This window comes from Coccinella septempunctata, chromosome 2, assembly GCF_907165205.1.
Source record: "Coccinella septempunctata chromosome 2, icCocSept1.1, whole genome shotgun sequence".
NCBI lineage: Eukaryota > Metazoa > Arthropoda > Insecta > Coleoptera > Coccinellidae > Coccinella > Coccinella septempunctata.
The window spans coordinates 45,525,709-45,547,427 of record NC_058190.1 but is presented as its reverse complement, the minus strand read 5'-3'; the positions used below and the strand labels follow the sequence as shown (position 1 = coordinate 45,547,427).

Sequence of the window (21,719 nt, the reverse complement as noted above, 5' to 3'; positions counted from 1 at the left end):
AGAATATAAGACAGAATTAGAAATAAGTCGGGAAAGGAGTGAAATTTATTCCAAGAATTTTTAACTGCAGTCTGTCTACGAATGTGGTGTGGTACCCTTGAAGAGGTGAAGATCTAATAGTACCAATAATAATTCTCATATAGGAAGATTTAGCTCTGCATCAATTTTTAGACATGAGCACCTAAACAGGGCAACAATATTCAGTAGCAGAAAAAATCAAAGCTAAGGCTGCTGTTCGAAGAGTAGTTGCCTCAGCACCCCGCATGAGTACCAGCTAGTTTATGCAGGATATTATTCCTAGCTTTCAACTTCAGACACAAATTTTAGAAATGGGCTTTGAAATTCAGCAAGGAATCCAGCTGAACTCCTAGATATTGTGTATTGAACTCCCAAAAAAGAAAAGTAACAATGTCTGTTAATTTCATTTCTTATTTCAGTCTTCTGAATTTAAAAACTGATTTTCAGGTGCCATCATCAGAGGTCTGTATCTAATGAGAGTCTGTTGAAGAAATCCATATAAAACACACACAATATTTTTTGAAAAGGAATCACCACCTTGTTTTCGCAACTATTACACCCTTTACAGAGTAGGTACAAATGAATGTTGTGCATCATCTGAATATTATTTTTTACTCCTTCATTCACGTTTTGAAATATAAATATTGAAATAGAAAATTGGTCACCAACCAAAATATCCCAATATTTCCTTACCTATGTATATAAAAAAACGGCTGAACTGATTTTATTCATTTTTTTTAACCTTCCTCATACTTCGAAGAAATTTCTTACGGAAGAAAAAATCGGAAAAGTTACTTATACATACTTACGTCCAGTTGCAGGAAAGTCCATTAAGATTTGATGTCCTATCAAAATTTAAAACTGTCATTTTTGAAGGGGAAAATGGAGGATTAAGATTTTAATGAAGTATTAAATTTTAATGGACTTTCCTGCAACTGGACGTAAGTCGAATAAGTAGATTTTTATCATTAACCCAAAAAGGCTATATTTATATAGTGGCATAAAAATGAGAAACATTGTGCGTATCTACGTAGGAACCGAATGTGAAAAAGCACCCTTAATTTAGTGTTTTCAGCAATATACCTATCATTGTTATGAGTTGACTCTAGTAGATATAAATCTGTATTCGGATCCATTTTAATTTTATGAGGATTATCCATGAGTTTTTACCTAATCACTGAAATCGATCATAAAATCGTTCAAGAAAATGTAAGATATAGATTTTGTTACTAGAATAATTAATAAAACAGATGTCCAAACTTGAAACTAAGCTGTTTATAGCTGTATATTTTCTTCGTCTTTCCTGACGACCTATAAGTAGGTAGAGAAAAATTTTTTTCGAATGATGTGTAGGTAACTGAATTACTTCTTAAGTTAAAAACAACCCTGATGATGTAATGATATTTACATTTTACAGTGAATTAACCATCGTTTATAATTGTTTCAGATCGAATAAGGAAATGAAATTTCATACTGAATTCCAAGGAAACACCAATATTTTGATGGAACTGCAATAGAAAATTTGTTGTCGTAATCTGTATATGAACTAAGACTAAGAAAAAATATGTAATTCTAGAAAATTTCTCCCATTTTTCCATAGAATTCTGCAATTCTGCATCACTGTAGATATCTTATCGAGTTAAATACAAAGCTTATAGCCAAAATCCCGAATCAAAGTCTGGATTGAAGATAAAATAATTCCGTAGCCCTTCTACGCCTTCTTGTCTACTATTCAGTGGAAGTCAAAGATTGAATTGTAATAGCAATTACTCTAATTGAATAAGTCACGCACGAGTAGAGAGAAACGAGATAAATCGTATTGTGAAATGCAATGTTGATTTCGCACAAGGAAAATGAACAATGACTCAATACCGGGGGAGTGGTTGCCCTCAGAAATAACCACCGAATCAATCGGTAACACAAACGAAACAGAAAATTCGATCGAATCATTAAATTGGAAGTAAAGAAATATCGGAAAAAGTCGTCAAAATCGATTATATCACGAATTAAACCGAAGAAAATGCATCGAGCCCTTGTTTCGGAATGTTTCCTCTGTGGAAATACGAGTTTTCGATGTTCTAACGCGGAATATTGACTATATAGGCCTATTCTATCCCGGCGCATTCGCCATTTTGGTACGCGCCGTTTATAAACTGGAAGGATTATTTGAACTAACATTTATACCCCATGAATATCAGTGTAATTCTACACGCTTTGAATGAATTCGAAGTGCGCGAAATGAGCTCAAGATATTCTTGGCAATTTCCCATTTTTAACACGTCGAAATTGTGATTCTGAATGAAAGATTTATCGGCATAATTTTTGGCTTGTTTCTATGTTCTTGAATATGAGTTCTTTGTTCGTCTTCATCAGTTGCACTCATATTATCTATTTCTAGTGTACCTATTTCGTAATAGTGTGTAATATTCGGACGACGATCATATTCTAACAGACTCACCTCGTATTGCTGGTAATTCGCTAGAGAAGTGTTCGGATTCAGGTAAAATCGAGACATCATTCCATAGTTCCTAAGGGCAGATCACAGAAAAAAGTCGGTCGCAGTTGTTGGCACAGAAATCAAGGCTCGTTCGAGGCACAGAGAGAACTTTCCAATTTCTTATTATCACAAAAAAATAACACCGTGCGCAAAACCGCCGTTTCGAGAAATTGTTTGTTTATAATATCACAGAACAGAGATATCGAGTCGCGGGTGCATTTACCGAAGGGCAGATTGGTGGTGCGTTAGCTCAATGTTGGTTTTAGGCAGGTTTCCAGGCACTGTCTGCGAGTCGGTAGTGTAGAGTCCTTTGGCTAGTGCCGTAGCTGCCGGGGGGAAAGGCCGTCGGCCATTGGCCACAACGCTTTGCTGTCGGCCTCGCGATTGGCTCACCGAGTTACGTGCCACAGGCGACGCGATTATAAACCTGCAATTTCATCCTTTGATTTACTTCACTGTGTACGGCTGTGGGTGTAAGGCCGGATTGCCACGGAACGGGTAATAACTTATAGAACAGGAATAGTTTCACTTCAGGGCCGGATTTAGAGGTGGATTGTCATTTATCACTAGATGGGAGATAATATGTGTCTTACCGGTTGATATATAATTAGTGGTACCGGGGCAAAAACCTAACTAACAATTAAGACCGTCGAAGATGTTCTGTGATTAATTGATATATGGAGTTACACGAATTTCTACGGAATTTTATGGTTCGGCATTACTCATAGAAAAAATTGAACATTTTCTTCCAGCTGTCAAGTTCGTGGTCGAATTTTTCGATTAATAAGTTCAGAGATCAATAAGTCAAAAATAAATAGATATAGGTATTAATTGAATAAAATGGAATTGTGGAACGAAAAGGGAACTTATAATTTATGAAAATTGATTCTTCCATTTCTAAGATTTTCCGAATGGATTTTAAGAGACCATAGAAAAAAACATCTCCCCTTAATTTTTTTCTCATGCGGGTTGTAGTAATTTTGAGATAGGAAATAAAAAGCGAAATTTGAGGTTAATTCTGGAAAAGGAAAGGAAAATGTTATTTTTTTCAATGCGCGGATATGTTTGAAATCACGCTCGATCGGTGGATAACTCTTAAAACTTTTGGATTAGGAGAATGATTCAAACTTCGGAGGAATCCACTCTACTTATAGCGCATATAAGCTAAAATTATTTTTGACTTCATCAGAGAATACTTAACCGATTTTTATATCATTCTGAATCAACATGAAAATCTGACTTCAAAATTCCCCACTAATACTCCATTCACTTTTATGTTAGCACTCGGTTGGCCATGGAAATTTGACACATTTCACTCTGTATAGTACGGAAATGAGGGGTTATGAAGCTTGTCAAAACCTTTTTGGGTTTTAAATCAACGCTATGTTGCCTTTTCTACGTGGTGAAAGTTTATGTAAATACGTCTTTTATAACAATGTCGAATCTCTTCCGAAAATATGTGACCAACATAATTGAAGTTTATACAAACTGATTGAAGGCATACCGAATCCAGTTATTTGCATGGAAAATACAAGAGATCAGTATAATATCATAATATGCACTAGCTTGAGGAGAGTTAATGTTCGTTATCTTCTTTGGTTAAAGTTTGAAAACGTTACATCAGTTGTAGACTTCAAAAATTTCAATCGAAGATGAAATGCATATATGATGCAGTGGTTGGGAATGGGTATCTCCCGATGGAATAATAATTACAAGAATGTTAAACTCTTCAACGAAAATCATCTTGCATCAATATATAAGTAAAAGGAATTAAAGGAAGTTTCAAGTCAAGATGAACAAAAATTTCACATGAATAAACAACTAACAGGATAACTGGCGCGTATTTGTGGCGGTTTATCTTAATACATTGATATAATAATAATTGGGTATTTATTGGTACCTTAAGGTATTTACAATGTATAGGACGAGTAAAATGAAAAATAAAAAAATCAATTTTCGGGAACTTATTCTACGATGACATTCATCGAAAATCCTGTAGTAAACTTTTCGCATTAATTCACTCTAACATAAAATTCTCAAATGCCATCACTTTTTTGGGTCTCCTAATAGAATAAGGGTTTTATCGAATGAAAATTTGCTTTTCATCTGTAAGTTACAAATTTGTTGTGTACGATCGATCTGTCAGTGTCCGATTGATAGATTCGTATATAATGCAATTCTGGAAATATTCCTGTAACTGTCTTCTTCACAGTGTAACTTTTGAACTACTTATCGCAAATAGTTACGGATTCCTGTAAGCCATAGATCACTAAAAACGTCAAGAATAGCAGTTTTCCTGTAAGCTTATATGAAAAGTTACAAATTGGCTTACAGATGAGAGCAGAATGCAGAATACCACCATAAGTTGGACGCTATCCAATTGGTATTTGAACGTTTTCGAGTAATTTGATGTTCAAAAATAAAAAATATCTGTGAAATTCGAAAAACTGGGTAATACTTTCACCGAATGCAACTCACAGATTTAGCTAGTTATTCTGAAGGTAATTTTGTTTTACCTGGCTTAGCACAGCTCATTATGAAACTTATAATGGCTATATCTTTTCATCAGGGCCGAATCAGAAAAAATGGTATGGAAAAAAAGTGTTTCTTTCGATCTCAAGAATCTATATGCTGTTAAAATATTCGTACGAGTCAAAGATTCACTCTATATATACATATTTCGTTTTTCTTGAAAATACATATTTATATCAATCAATTTTTGAATGCATGTAGATATACCTAAGTATATCTATGCGATTTATACCTACATTAGACAATAAGAAAACTTTCGGAACTTTTCATGTTAAGAAAAAATAAATCAATGGATCATTTCCATATCCGAATATGCAAGTTTATGTGAAGGTCAGAAAGTAATTCATCATAGTGGATCGTGGAACTCTACATCCAAAGGCGATTTTCCTACGGCAAGGGAATCCTGACGGAAGGATCGCCCATGCATCCAAAGAAACCCCAGGGCTCGCAAGGGATGTCATCGTTTTGAAAACAGGGCGCCAAGAAGTCTCAAACAACTACCGAATTGTCTGTAGGTACTGTGTACATTTTCTATGAACTATTAGTTATCTTTCAGTAGATATGTTTCTCTTGATTCTAATTTACTAATTTTTAATTTTCCTCACACATACCCAATTAGCTGCCAACTATGCCAATTGATCATATAAGTAGTAATACTATGCGAGTATTATCTAAGTTCAAATAGGTTGTGTTATAATTTTACTTTGAGATCGAACAAGAACTTTATCACAATAAAACGAAACTGGTGAGTGAAATTGGAGGCTTTCGAATTCAATAATCTAGTCTCGAAACAATTGTTCATGTGGAAATGAATGATGTTGACGAATCATGATGAAAATTATCAAGACTCTGTTAATTTTTAAGATGTTAAAAATAATAAACACGCATCAGGGTTCGCTTTCTGACTAATCGTGAGAGATGATGAGCTGAACTTTTCAGAATAGAAATGGTATGGCACATATTTGCATATAATAACAGCTCACTTGTGCAACCACGGGCATATAATTACACGGTGAACGTGAAAATTGTGCCGAATATGATTTCATACATTCGTCAGGAGCTTCATTTGTAAATTATGCCTTGGATACGATGAATAAATATCCATAAATGAATATATGTATATGCGAAGGTTGGCCGTCATATTAGCCGTTGACATACGTAATCCATTTTTGGAATTGCTTTTCGAGCGAGGTAATCTCCAAAGGTCTTCTTCGACCTTTGATATGATTTATGTTTTCATACGATAATTTTCTGCTCATCTGTGTGGGTGAGTAATATTTCATCAGAGGACTATTTTTGTTATTATCCAACAATACACTTTCATTGGAACTTTCGGTTTGTTGAATCAATACAAGTTTTTTGAGAGCTTCTAAAGTCATACTTTTAAGGAATTGATAATTATGATGTAGATATTTGATGAAGACATGTAGGTACTACATTAGGTACTGAAGTTTTTTGAATAAAACTAAACTGTTGTTGTGAGTGAAGTAATGTATTACTTATACGACAAAACATATGCATAGTACCATATCTACTGAAAGATAACTAATAGTTCATAGAAAATGTATACAGTACAGACAATTTGGTAGTTGTTTGAGACTTCTTGGCGCCCTGTTTTGAAAACGATGACATCCCCTGCGAGCGCTGCAGTTTCTCTGGGTGGGCGATCCTTCCGTCAGGATTCCCTTGCCGTAGGAAAAACGCCTCTGGATGTAGAGTTCCACGATCCACTATGATGAATTACTTTATGACCTTCACATAAACTTGCATATTCGGACTTAGAAGATGGAAATGACCAATTTATTTATTTTTTCTGAATATGAACAGTTCCGGAAGTTTTCTTATTGTCTGTTGTATAAATCCCATATACTTAGGCATATCTACATGCATTTAAAAATTAATTGAAATGAATATTTTCGAAAAAACGACTCGTACAAATATTTTAACAGCATATACAAGATGTCCCAAAACTAGTGAATAAAACGTCACACCACTGTAGAGTAGATCAAATACTATGTCAACAACATTATTTAAGCGAAAATGTACCGTTTCCAAAAAAAACTAACCTAAAATTGCCGATTTTCGGTCTATTTTTCTAATCACAGGGCCAATTTGTGATTAAGGACAGCGTTTTTCTCCCATATTATCACCCCTATAGAGGGTTTATTCTGAGTAATAAAAATGATGTAGAAAAAACAATTGTTTCAATTTACATTTACTGGGGTCTACTCCATCGTGTTCTGACGTTTGATTCACTAGTTTTGGGACACCCTGTAGATTCTTGAGGTCGAGAGAAACTCTTTTTTCCATACCATATTTTCTGATTCGGCCCTGATAAAAATATATAGCCATTATAAGATTCATAATGAGCTGTGCTATTACCTTCAGAATAACTAGCTAAATCTGTGAGTTGCATTCGGTCAAAGTACCCAATTTTTCGAATTTCACAGATATTTTTTACTTTTGAACATCAAATTACTTGAAAACGGCGTATTATACGAGAAAATATGAAGAATACTTTTATTTTACAAGACCATCAAATACTCATTGGATAGCGTCCAACTTAGTTTCAAGAGACGGGTTCATTGAATTTTTGGTATTTTTATGGTACGTATCTAATGGTCATAATGAGAAAACTAGAAAACGTGTGGGTGATATCTTGTGTTCGAAAAAGATTCATCAAATAAATGAAAAACTATATTCTGAAATTCTGGTGGTATTCTACTTTCATCTGTAAGCCAATCTGTGAATTTTCATTAGGTAACAGGAAAATTGCAATTATTGACGTTTTAAGTGATCTGTAGCTTACAGGATTCCGTAACTATTTACGATAAGTGGTTCAAACGTAACACTGTAAAGAAGATAGTTACAGGAACATTTCCAGAATTGCATTATTTACGAATCTCTCAATCGGACACTGACAGATCGATCGTACGCTACAGATTTGTATTATAACTGCAGAATCCAACCATTCATTTCATTCCGTGAAACCCTTTGTGAGATAACATTTTTTTATGGTTTCTCAACAGCCTGTATCTTTCAAACCGAGCCGATTCGGAAAAAATGGTACCTACAGAAAAAAAGTGTTTCTTTTGATCTAAAGAATCTACTGTTTAAATATTTGTACGAGTCAAAGACTCACCTTGTATACCCTCTGCAATTCAAGATTTCAGTAGATCATAACTCCCTTCATTAGGATGACCCTACACCCACGAATTCAGGATGAAAAGATTTTTCACCCTGAAATTGATCTCCGCATGCAGAAAATTTATTTGATTCCGCTACCGCCATCTTGAAATTACGAATTTCAACAAAAATACCTATACAATTTCCGACTCCAAAAAACCCAAATCTCATATCTGCAATTATCTTTCGGAACGAACCATAGCTCAAGGAAAATCATGTTTAACACGAATAGTTTCCTTGATTTGTGACCTTTTCAGGTCATCATCCGCGTGTACAAATGCGGCTAATTTGAATAAGCATTCCTCCTCTGAAGAAGCTGCCACGACCCCGTAGGTGGTTCCTTCTGGCGCTGACCTGGCCTCTTACCTTCGTTTCAGGCCTTGTGTGGTTCAATTCTCCCGTCCCCGAGTTTATTGTCCCTATCTATAACTATATGTACGATCTTTCTTTCATTTATTATTCGGATTAGATATGCGGAACGTTGGAAACACACCAATAAATTCTCACCATGATCGCTCAATAGCCAACGTACCTACACGTTTATTGGAGATTTGTTCGTTATCTTTAGACGATTTATCGATTTCTTCGAGTTTGGTAAGATTGCCAGAAGGTTTTTTCAGTGTTTGGATGTCGTTATGAGATTACGAGAGAAACTTTCGAGGAGGAGATTGAAAAAGAGTGTAGAAGTAATAAGGTGTCTTCCCTATAATGAGATATTTTAACTCTTTACAGAAAATCTTCAGTTTCTTCATAGGTTTAAGGTTTTTACTCAAACGATCTTCGGGATTTATAACTAGAAGAGTGGCTCTTTCAGAATTTCAGCTATATATAAATTAATAAATTTCCTTGATCTACGATTCAATTCAATGCAGAAAAGTGTTTAAATCATCCAAATCGACCAACGAATACTGTGAATATTAGGCGTGAACTCTGAAATATTTTGCATTGTTGCACCTGAAAAATGAAATTTGGAGATTTATTACTAGAAGACTTGCTCTTCCTATATGTACCACTTTTAGCTCTTCGATGATGTTTCTATAGCTCTAAGTTAGAGAGTGTACATATACATATATAGATACTGCTCCACAAGAGTTAGGGATATCGTTTTTAAAAGTATGTAATCTTCGAGAAAAGCGCTGTAAAATCATTTAAAACTCAATAACAACTTGAATCGATCCAATAATGTCAGCATGAGACATTTCGTCAATCTGGTCGCTTTTTTTCAGAAGTTTGGTTCTTTGCATATGCTTCATGAATGTTCTTATTTTGAAATGAAGTCAGTTTATCAACGGCTTCGATTTGAAACGAGTTTTCTGAAAATGCCAAGACGTAAATTAACAAACGCTGAGGCTAATAGGGCTATCGGAATGCTACAGGGTGGCCTAACTCAGGTTGTTGTAGCGGAAAGGCACCAAGTCAGCCAAAGTGTGATATCTCGACTTTGGAATAGGTTCAGGGAGACAGGTTTCGCGTTGGAAAGACCAAGGCTTGGTGGGCGACGAAAAACAACACCTGCTCAGGATCGTTTCATCATCGTTTCGGCGAGAAGAAACCCTAAATCTACGTGCAGAATGCTACGGAATACTCTTCCAAATGCAGATGGGGTCCAAGTTTCCATCGAAACCATCAGACGACGTTTGAAAGAGGTGAATCTAGATTCTAGACGTCCATGTAAGAGGAATTCCATTCACACAAGCGTCAAAGACTGGAATGGGCAAGGCAACATATCAATTGGAAAGATCAATGGCGTAGTGTTCTTTTCATTGATGAATCCAGATATGGAAGATTTTCAGATTCTCGAAGAATAAGGGTATGGACAATCCCACGCATACCCCGTAATCGTCGCTATGTCCAAGAAGTCCATCCATTCCGAGGGGCTAGTGTTATGGTATGGGCCCGGGATATGTTTCAGCGGGCGTATAGATCTACACATTTGTCCTGGGAGTATGACCGCCTGACACTATAAGGAGCATGTCATTGACAATGTTGTGCCAAAGTTTCACGCTGCTTTTGGTGAAACTTTTCAATTTCTAGACGATAACGCTAGACCGCACCGTGTTGCCATATACCTAGTTGAGAATGCGCGCGAGGAGCTTGGTATTCTACATTTACCAATACCTCCGCACTTATCTACCAGATTTGAATTGCATAGAACATTAGCATAACATGGGATATGCTCGAAAGAAGATTAGATAATCATCAACCTACCCCAGAATCCTTGAACGATCTGAGAGAGCCGATAAATTGGAAAAAAATGCTCTCAAGAATATTGGTAGGTTGTGGAAGATAATATTTCGAAAAATTATATGAATAAACATTTTCTATTGATTAACTGCGTTTTACTTAAGTGGGATTAAAAATTGATCCCGTATCCCTCGAGTGAGCAAACTTATGCCATTCGGTATTGATTAAAACCCGATGAATTTCTCTCCTAATGACATAATCATAACATTCAGGACAATCTTCTCATCAGATTCACGAAACTTCTTCGACGAAGCCAAACTAAACAGAAAAAAAAAACGTAAGAAAACACGGAATGGAACAGAGCGAAAATGAACGAATGACGTGCATAAATAACATGACATCATGTCATCAGCAGAGAAGGCAATTAATAACAAATTTAACGATGTAGATACGTCCGTTGGTAAAAGTTCGAATTAACTGTGGTCAATCACAAAGGCGAGCACGGTCATATAAATAATAATTATGTTCATGCCATAATGGTAGATTGAAATCTAAATGTACCCGTTTCATCTGACGTGTACCTACGTTGGCTTTTTCTTGCCGGAGATAACACTTCGTTTGGAGATCTTTGCCTATACCATAAGCTCAAGTCCCTCCTGGCAGTTCATGGGAGGAGACTAGATCCGAACGGCAGTGGGGATTGGGATGATAATTATCTTCCGACGGCATTACTTATTAACAGTGCGTATAAGAAGTTGCCGTCCATATATGGCAGTTTTAACTGTACAGGAAATAACGACTTTCATGGATATTCACTCGGGGATTTTTCAAGGAGAACCGTTCGAAGTAAAATCACTTCTCTATAACTTGAAGGTGCTTGAGTCGGTTCTGAAACCTTCATTTTATTTGAATAAAATTGATTTTTATGTTTTTATGATACCTACTCGTCACGGATCATAGAAATTAATAACCGTTTGAGAGATATAGAGGAAATTCGGTGTTTTTAAATGGGCCACCCCATATTCTTCAACGCATTTAAGTCGCAGATTTCTCGAAAAGCATCATGTTACCGGGTTTTCAAGAATTTTAGTTTTTCGAATTAATTCTTGACAGAGGCACCATATCAGTCTTTGACTCATACAAACCTACTAGTAGTAGATTTTTGAGGTTAAAAGAAGCACTTTTTTCCCATACCATTTTTTCCGATTCGGCCTGATAAAAAGATATAGCCATTTTAAGTTTTCACAATGAACTGTGCCACCCCTGATGGAAAAACAAAATTACCCTCAGAAAAACTAGCTGAATTTGTGACCATACATCTATGGTTCTTTTAAACAGAGTCGAGATCAGCCCAATTTTTAAAATTTCACATATGTATACTTTTCAAATTTTTAACATGAAATTACTCGAGAACGGAGCATTATACGAAGAATACTATCATTTTACAAAAGTTCAAATAAGTATTCATTAGATATAGCGTCCAACTTAGTTTCAACAGTTGGGTTCTTTAAATTTTTGGTATTTTTATGGTACCTACGTAAAGGTCATAACCAGAGAACTGAAAGACGTGGGTGATATCTTGTAGTCGAATAAGATTCATCAAATGAATGAAAAACTATATTTCAAAATTTATTTCATTCGATGAAACGTTCTGAGATAAAACTAGAAATAAATTTTTTATGGTGTTTCAACAGCCTGTATCGTTTGATTGCCTTAAATGATTTAACAATCCTTCGAAAAGTACCGGCTATCAAATGCAAATGATAAAATAAAAAATTCATATGGTTATTTCAAAGTAGGTTTTTTCACATACTAAGATCTTATAACATACAAAGATGTGTTTTTAGACATCTTATCACATACCTATTTTGGGACATCTATCTTTGTTTTGTGCATGACAGTGATGGTTTCCTCACAGAAAAAGTATTAAAGTGTCAAAGTTAGTTATTAATAAGATGTCTAAAACACTGGTGTGTGCACTTGTCACTTTTTGCAAGCATCAACATTTCAGAAAATCGGGTATATGGGATCAGTTTCGTGGCGGCGCCACCATGTCATTTGCTTCGTTCTATCCTTGTTCTACCAAAGAAAGTCCCAATGATCTCTCGTTTTATTTTGTTTTGCGTTGACATATCGATTATCGATCACCGAGTTCAAAATATGAACTGGCCCATTTTGTCAGCTGATGTTAAGGACTATTTGTGATTTACACTTTAATTTTCTTTGTAAAAACAAATCTGTCAATATTTTCAACACTATCGAATAAGGGTTCGGAGGAGTATTTACTATTTTTCTTCAAGATAATTTCCGTTTGACAAATTGAATTCGTGAGGGGGATAATTCAATATGATATTAATAAAACACAGTTGATTGGTGAAATATCCAATATATTCAGTTGACGGAAAGGGAATTTTCACTATATCTACTCAGGAAGAATATTTTAAATAACAGACTCGAATAGATTTATGTATTTCTGATTCTCAATACATGCTCACAATTCACATTACGTATTTCCAATACAGTTTCTTTGAAACATTGCTGAAGTTTCCATAAAACTTAGCTATATCGGTCCCGAATGTTCGTTCATCTCATTTGGTTCTGCTTCAAATTCCAACAACACCGAATTCTTAGTTGTAGTTCTTGATTGTCCATACAGAAAACTGAACGACATGTTGAATGAATGAATGTTCTACATCCCTTTCTCGAAACTAATACATTTTCACACACCAATAATCGTGAGTCGTAGGAAGTATTGAAATTATTTTCAAATATCAATTGACAATGCTCTGTCAAATTCTAAACAGCGCTACCTACAGTGGGAAAAACGAAACTGATCCCATATCCCCACGAAATTAAAAACAAAATCGAATCAGTGAATACACCAGAGTTTTAGACATCTTAGTTATTAAAAACCTTGGAACATATATCTATGTTCCAAGTTAAAAATATTGCAAATTCACATAGAGTCGTTATACATCCTTGAAACTACCACAGAACAATTCAGTTGTTGAGGTGTTCTGTGGGGAAACCATAAATAATGAAAGAACAACACCAGAAAAAACAATCGAATAAGTCAAAACTTGGCAGAGGTTTCTGATCGCGTCCATTCCGATATTGAGTATTGAAATTCTTGATAGTAATGGTTGTCTTTGAGAGATTTTGACAAGAAAACATCCTTACCCTAAGGCAAGATGATGTTATAAAAATTAAATTAAATAGGTCAAATCAACCACTTTCGAAATCAAATCACTAAATTGTTTTCTAGGTATCTTTAGACTGACTATTTCATATTGAAATACCTATAACCTATACAGTAGATCTTGTGCCCTCGATCCCCTTTCTCTCTTCCTCAAACCAATGTTGCCAACATTAACATAACCCATACCAGAATAGCTATATAGGTAGGTATAATAAACTCCAAGACATTCCGATACCCCGATCGAAGTATTGGAATTCCTGATCGGTCTGAAACAATGGGTAGTCGGCCATATTGACTACTCAAGAAGCCATGTTGTGACCCGCGGCCTATCGAGCAGGACGCCCACGACATTTCCTGCGTTCATGATCCGATGCAAAGAGAACAACAAGAGCAGATCAGGTCTTTTTATTCGTTGGACAGCCGGATCAACGGGTGCAGTACCGTAGCGAGAAACGTTTTTGAACACCCTGATTCGATTCCATCCGTTATATCTCCAGAATGAAGGTGTTCACCGAACAATAGCCAAACTGTCAGAAGAATAAGACAGGTATTATTTCTATGCGACTGCCAAGGACCATGTCAAACCTCAAAAAACCACTTTAGAATCTAAAACTTGATTGTTCAAGGCAAAATTCCAGTGTAAACCGCTCAAAATGTCTTTTAAATTCTACGTGAATTGGTGGATTAAGAACAAGCGAGAATTAGAAGAACTCAAAAAGAAGGACGATAACTTCAGGACGAAAATAGAAGATGTTAAAGAACGCAGTATAGCCAACAAACTAGTAGGAGGAATGTACGCTAGGTACTGCATGCTGGTTCAGGAATTAGATTTGTGCTTAGATCAGCTGGCTCAAGTACGTGTCCCACTAAGGAAAAAGGCTAAATACGCTATATTAATTTTCCATTTCAGCCTCAAAAAACTGTCGCTATCAGAAAACTGGTGGAATCGGCTGTGTTCCGCCTTAAAGAATTGTTCAACGAACTGAGATGGATAGACTTTTCCGAGTATCACTACATCGACGATGCCCTTGTAGAGTTGAAACTGGTCCCTCATGATATTGAGATTCTCCATCCGTATCTCTGCTACCCCAGACCATACGACATAGAACAAATGTACGAAAGAATAAAGGTGAATTTTCAAGATTCTGAACGTATTTTCCTTTGAACTTCCCCTTTTCCAGAACGGCGAGAGGATCTACACCAAACCTTCAACTCCCCCACCAGAACTCGAAGAAGGTAATATAGGAGAACAATGATTTAGGTGAGTAAGCCTAAGAAGGTAAAGCTTTATTGCAGAACCTGCACCAGAAGCGAATGTAGAGGAAGCTACTGTTCCAGTAGAAGAACCTCAAGATGCCAAGAAGGAAAAGAAGAAAAAGAGGTAATTCTACTGAAAACCTTGAACTATTTAAGTTTAACACCGATATTTCAGGCCACCAGTTCAAACTCCAATAGCTGTTGAAAAGAAAGCAGAGCTATCACCTGAGGAGAAAGAACGCCAAAAGAAAGAGGCGGAAATCACAGCTGCAGTTGAGATCATACAACGCCATGAGAGGGCTAGGCAGGCAAGACTGTATCACAGAGAGATCTGGGCGGTCTTCCTCATGCACAAAGATGATGGAAGTCCAAAGAAAGGGGAACAGAGGAGGGAATATACACCGGAAGATAAAGAAAAAGCTGCCAGAACACTGCAGAGGGTTTATAGAGGACATTACTGGAGGAATTATCTGAAGAAAAAGGAAAACGAGAGGAGATTGTTGATAGGTATAGGAGAAAAAAGAGATACAACCTGAGTTTTCGACAAATCTTGTTGGCAAACCCCTATATATCAACTTCTGTTTCAAGGTATGACGGAAACAAGTTTCAGATCTCGTAAGGAATACGAGATAGAAGAACAAGCCATAGAAGAACGCAGAAAACTACGTGAACTCCGCATAAAGCAGTACATCGACGCCAATTTGGCGGAGAAAGATCGAATCCTCCGAGTGGTAGGTCCAGGTCTCATGGAAGATATAGGCGACGAGATAAGAGAGTGGTTCTACCAATGGTACCTGAGGGCCAAGAACTTCGACAAGTATCCTCCGGAAGACAAGGGAGGCACCATCCTGGTCGTGAGGGGCGAAACCATGACGCCCGAAGAATGGATAGACGATGTGGAGAGGAAACGCAGGGAGAAAGTTAAGGCTGGCGGATCCAAAGAGGAGAAGGAGAAGAAGAAGGCGGAGAAGGCGAAGCAGAAGGCGGCCGAGAAGGCAGCCAAGAAGGTCAAGATGGCGGCTTTGAAGAAGGCTATCAAGGATAAGAAGAAGAGGAGGAACGACGTGGTCAATTACCAGATGGAGTTCGACGAACCTGAGGGTAGTTATCTTTTTGCTGAAGGTCAAGCTGAGCACGTGAAGATCTGGAACGAAAGAGACGAGATGCTGAATCCTGAAGAGACTCATTATATGGACCTGATTACCGATCAGCGGTGCTATGAGGTGCAGCTTGAGATGAGGCAGAAAGTTGATGAGATGATGAGGTGAAAAAACCAACCATATTTTTATGCTACAGTTTCTTCTTGAATCATTCTTCGTATTTCTATCTACCACTGGTTAGAGTTCTTATAATTTCTCTCCAGGCTAGAACTAGAGCTGCTCAACGACGCGCTAGCCAGGGACAAGAATAAAAAACCCAAAAAACCGAAAAAACCTAAGGCGAAACGTAAGAAGGGAAAGAAACCACCGAAGGACATAACAGCCCACAGGACGACAGAGGAAATCTTCCAAGAACTCGTGGATAACGGCATCATCAGACTCTATCCAAAGACGCGTCTGGACGAGTTCATCGGCGACTTCAGCTACAATAACATGGAACTACGACAGAATGAGTTCTTGGATCCACCGCCCTGCCTCGGTGACGTCAAACAGGCCATAGTGGTCGACCTCATCCTACCCTTGGGCTTAAGCGTGTGTAAACAGAGGGTGCGATCGGCGATTTTATGTGGTCCACCACAGTCTGGAAAGAAGATCTTAGCGAACGCAATCTTTACCGCCACCAGGTGCGTTCTGTTCGACCTATCCCCTGAGGTGTTAGCGGGAAAGTACCCTGGAAAGCCGGTGAGCTATGCTTGGAAATATAAGCCTCATTGTTCAGAAGATTCTTCAAATTTACCCATGATTTACCTTCATTGAAGCGTTAACAAAATATTTTTGAGACACTTGTTACTGATTAACCCTGCACTATCCTTTGGCGTCAGCTTGAAGCCTACAAACAACGATGTGCTTTATCCAATACCCTATATTTTTCTTCAAGTTTTCTTTCTGGACACATGATTTCCTATTTCATAATGTTATTTAAGTAGATTAATTTCTTATTCCTTTCTTAATCCTTTCTCATTCTTTGGTAGGGTCTGAATATGCTTCTCCACCTCGTTATGAAGATGTCAAAACTCCTACAGCCCTCAATATTGTTCTTCAACGCAGCAGAGAAGCCTTTTTATAAGAAGGTGCCTGCAGAGGAGAAAGATCTAGATCCGAAGAGACTCGGAAAAGTTTTACTGAAGAAAGTGGTGAAAGTCATCAAGCCTGAGGATAGAGTGATGCTTTTGGGCCTCTGCAATCAGCCATGGGCTGCAGCGAAGAAAATGAATAAACTCTATGAGAAGGTAGATGAATGACCTTTTACCTTCTCATCTTTCTCATCGAAATATTTTGACGTATCGTTAATTATTCCTAGGCTATCCTGATACCACGTTCTGACTATGGTAGCGTCTTCATCTACTGGAGGGAACAGCTGATGCCTTACCACAGCGTCGACAGGGGCATGGACCTGTCGAGCTTGAGCAAACTGACCGTCAAATACCCCTTGGGCGTCATAAAGGAAGTCACGAAAAAGATAATGACGCCGTCGCGCATTGTCAAGCTATACTATCAGCCATTACAGCAGATAGAGCTCTTCGAACCCTTCACGAAGATCGAGCCGATCACCGATAAGGTATGGAAGAAATACGAGAAATGGTACAATGGTACACCGGTAGGGAAGCTGGGGAAGAAATACGCCAAGTACCAACTGACCCTTAGGGAGGAAATGTTGAAGAGAAAGGAGGCTGAGGAGAAACAGAATGAAAAGAAAGGGAAGAAGAAGTGATCCTGTGATGATTTTATCGAGGGAATTTATGTGTCAATATTTATGTATCGAAATAGAGTGATTAAAAATCTTTTTTATCTTGGCATTTCCATTAAATATCCCATTTGTAGATATCCGGAATTTCAGAACCTACAAAAGTACCTTACATGTTACCTCGTCATCTGGTGATAGATGGATTAGCCCCTGTGAAGAAACTTTCTTCCTTTACCATTTTTTCAGAATCGGCTCGGCTTAAAAGATACAGGCTGTTGAGAAACCATAAAAAAATTATTTTTAGTTCTATCTCACAAACGGCTCTATCGAATGAAATGAATTTCGGAATACATTTTCTCATTTATTTGATGAATCTTCTTTGGAACACAAAATATCATCCACGTCTTCCAGTTTTCTCATTATGACCATTACGTACCATTGAATACCAAAAATTCAAAGAACCCAACTCAATATCCAATAAAAATTTTAATGTTTTGTAAAATAAAACTATCTACTTATTTTCATATTTTATCGTTTAATTCGCTATTTTCGAGTAATTTTAAAAATTGAAGAATATCTGAGAAATTTGAAAAGTTGGGGTCTTTGGCCAAAGGCAACTCTTTTTAAAAGATCCAAAGATGTGTAGTGTCACAGATTTAGCTAGTTATTCTGATGGTAATTTTGTTTTTCCAGGAGTGGCACACCTCATTATGAAAATTCAAATGGCTATATTGTACAGAAAAAAAGTGTTTCTTTTGACTTCAAGAATCTACTGTTAGAATATTTGTACGGGTCAAAGGCTCACCCTGTATATACAGCGTCTTTTCAAAGGTCAGGCTTTTTTTTGGCAGAACGTAGAGCTCATCAAAATAAGTCGTCTAACCAAAAATTTTCTATATGAAGTATCCAAGATGGCTGAGATACGACCCCTAGAAGTTCGACAAAATTTCATTGAATTTCAAGTACGGGACTGTGGAAGATGTTCAGTACCAAGTTCATCGGATTAGATGCATAAGGTCACTTTTGAGTGAATCATAATTGTTGTATCGTGCAATTTAGGGTGAAAAAAAAAATTTTGAAAATGGAGGCAGTTTCTTGAAAGTGCTTATGTTAGTTATGTTGAAAAAGTGCCATGATGTTTCCCCATTTCATCCCATTTTTACGACGATTGTTGGAATGTTCGAACAAGAAGATTGTGATGCCCATTGTGAAAAAATTCGTGAATAATTTAGGCGAATTTTATTGGTGAGATTTTGAAGTATTAATCTATTTTTTACACTTGTGTCCTAAGTCTCTTCTGTCAGTTGGTATCGAAATGAGCCATTTCATAAAATCGTGTAAGTTACTAAAAAATAATGAGAACCATTCGGCAATCGAAAGTTTACATTTTCATTACCACGTAAATATCGAACGAGCCAATATCCTAAACGAAACCACATGGTCGAATCAGGAGATAAGTTTTTTCCCACTGCTTTGCGATAATTCAGCTAACAAACGGTCTAGGGCCCTATTAGGATCTATTTTAGTTATCATTTTCAATTTTTTTTCAACTTGGTCATTTTGAAGGTTTTGTTTAGGTGATTTTTGATGAAACGCTTCATATTGCCCTACCTTCTATTGAAAAAAAAGCCTCACCTTCAAATATAGGGAACTCTAACGATTTGTCAAAATCAGCTAAGCGATCGTTGCCGTAGGGCACACAAGCTTTTCCCTCCATTGATTCACATTCACATGCTGTTTTGGTCGAGTATTGTATGTTGTGCCTTTTCTTAAAAAAATGTTCTTCCCGGCGTTTGATTAGAGTGATTAAACTATAACTTTCTCAGAAATGCCTCTTTATAGTGATAATAAAAAGCTTTGTGTGCCCCACGACAACGAACAGTCAGCTGATTTTGACAAATCGTTAGAGTTCCCTATACTCTGTATGTCTACCTAAGGACAAGTATTTTTACTATTCACAATTGATAGAACGTCTATGCTTTACTGAAAACATCCCTATATGTAATTCCAAAAAAGTGGATTGGATCACTGATGTTTTTTGAGGAATAATCAGCTCTTGACTGACCCCGGATGAACTGACTGAATTAATGGAGCACTGTTGACAAACGGAATGACAGATAACACTCAAACTCCGCGGGAGGGTAGAAGACAGTTGTGCCAACTACAGCAGATCACTTTAAGCTTTCCCCATGGAATGTAGACGTTCAAATCAATGCCACATAAAATAAACAGGATTTCAGCCAGCACCTTTCATTCATACATCGAAATGGTAGATTTCGACAGCTCCCAATCTAGACATCCCGGATTCCTTCAAGGTGGGAAGGACCTTTGGCGAAAAAGCATCTCCGAATCAGCCCTCGGGGTGTCGTCACTTTTCAGTTCCCGAATGAGGCTCGAAGACACACATGGGGAGGGAGGGGTGACGGGTGCATTATGGCCACGACGACGTCGTCGGTGAGACGGGGCACATCCCGGGCCCGTTATTGAACCCCGGGGCCTGTTTGCGAACCTAGCTGCAGCCGCCGATTCGCATCACATGTGTCATGACAACGATACGCTGTTTCGCCGGGGTCCTGATTGATTTCCCATGTTGGAAGGAGCGGTTCTCCTCGATCCGTGGGATGCGAATTTTTTTTTCGGGGGCGAAAGTAAACATCCAACTACATATATTCGATGTTGCGAACGGGATAGGATCTGATATGTTCTGTTAAATCAGAGATAGGCAGGTGAGTTAGATCTTCAGGAGGCATCAGAGCTGTCACGACCTCAAATTGCGAAAAAGAACGATTCTAGTGGAAGATTCAATCCAGATTCCATACGAAGAAAAAAAGGGTATCTACTCCTGGGTAGTTCTGCGTAAAATCCACTATCGCTGGAGAACCTTAACTGTTTAGTGACTGCTTCTTCAATAAGACCCATTATCACTGGTTAAATTGTTTTTTTTTTGAGTATTCGAACGGTTGTTTTTGGGAATGTGGATAATTCATTGCTAACTACAAAAATTGCCAACGTTTCGGTTCCCTTTCCAGGATTGTAAGAAGGTTAGAATAAAGCAACATGAGTCTGATTAAAGAAATAAACGCAATGTTGACAAGACAGCTATCACGGTCTACGTATTGAATGAAAAACATCGTCTTGATTTTGATAATACCAGAAAAGTTCACCTACATACACGGTGAGTTTTTGACTAGTTTTTGACAACAGTAGATTCTTCAGGTCAAAACCTCAAGAACATTTTTTCCTTTACCATTTTTGCCGAATCGGCTCGTTTTGAAAGATACAGGCTGTTGAAAAACCATAAAAAAATTTGTTTAGATACGAGAATGACTGCAAGCTTCAAAAGATGTGAATTTTCCATTGAAGATGATGACCAAACGGGAAGGCCATTTTCTGTGTCAGTCCCCGAAAATATCGATGCAGTTCATGACATGATTTTATCAGACCGTCGAATTGGGCTGAAACGGATATCTGAAGCACTGAATATTTCATACGAACGCGTTCATCATATAGTTCAAGTCAATTTGGACATGAGAAAAATTGCTGCAAAATGGATCCCTAAATGTTTGAATGTTAACCAAAAGCGTGCAAGAGTAGAAGCATAGCGTTCGATCTGTGTTCGATTTGAAAATGATGACTTCTTAAATTGAATTGTTACTATGGATGAGACTTGGGTTCATTTCTAAGATCCAGAAACATAGCAACCATGGATGAATTGGAGACACTCTGGTTCTCTAAGACCTAAGAAGTTTCGTTTCCAAAAATCTGCTGGAAAAGTTCTTGCTTCATCAGTTTTTCGGGATTGGCATGGAGTGACCATGATCGATTTTTTGGACAATGGTAGAACAATAACCGGAGATTACTATTCGACAATACTGACCATTCTACGGAAAAAATTAAAGAGAGAAAACGCGGAAAGCTATCCAAATATGTTTTGTTTTTGCGGGACAACACCCCTGCATACAAATTTCATGTTGCCATGCAAAAACTTCGTGATTTGGGGTT

General features: G+C 37.3%; 2 protein-coding genes across 7 annotated transcripts in view; one reads left to right on the top strand and one right to left on the bottom strand.

Annotated features, from left to right (window-relative positions):
• LOC123307349 (transcription factor AP-2-epsilon) overlaps window positions 1-21,719 on the bottom strand; it is a 249,269-nt gene that overhangs the window by 108,163 nt on the left and 119,387 nt on the right. Inside the window, exon 1 of one of the 5 annotated variants that reach the window (XM_044889619.1) lies at window positions 2,477-2,769. The exons of 3 other annotated variants lie outside the window; for them this stretch is intronic. In XM_044889619.1, the coding sequence (XP_044745554.1) occupies window positions 2,477-2,536 (60 nt within the window). In that variant the 5' untranslated portion in view covers window positions 2,537-2,769. Of the gene's footprint in view, window positions 1-2,476; window positions 2,770-21,719 lie in introns of those variants that run through there. One more of the 5 variants, XM_044889621.1, reaches the window with a different exon arrangement.
• On the top strand, window positions 14,176-17,821 carry LOC123307348 (dynein regulatory complex protein 11-like). 2 transcript variants are annotated; one of them, XM_044889615.1, is made up of 9 exons: window positions 14,176-14,470; window positions 14,527-14,745; window positions 14,798-14,852; window positions 14,913-14,997; window positions 15,049-15,380; window positions 15,462-16,137; window positions 16,237-16,714; window positions 17,005-17,262; window positions 17,334-17,821. In XM_044889615.1, the coding sequence occupies exons 1-9, from the start codon at window positions 14,270-14,272 to the stop codon at window positions 17,742-17,744; spliced, it is 2,715 nt and encodes a 904-aa protein (XP_044745550.1). In that variant the 5' UTR covers window positions 14,176-14,269; the 3' UTR covers window positions 17,745-17,821. The 2 variants fall into 2 exon arrangements, with proteins under 2 accessions (XP_044745550.1, XP_044745551.1); XM_044889616.1 differs by having other exon boundaries at window positions 14,283-14,418.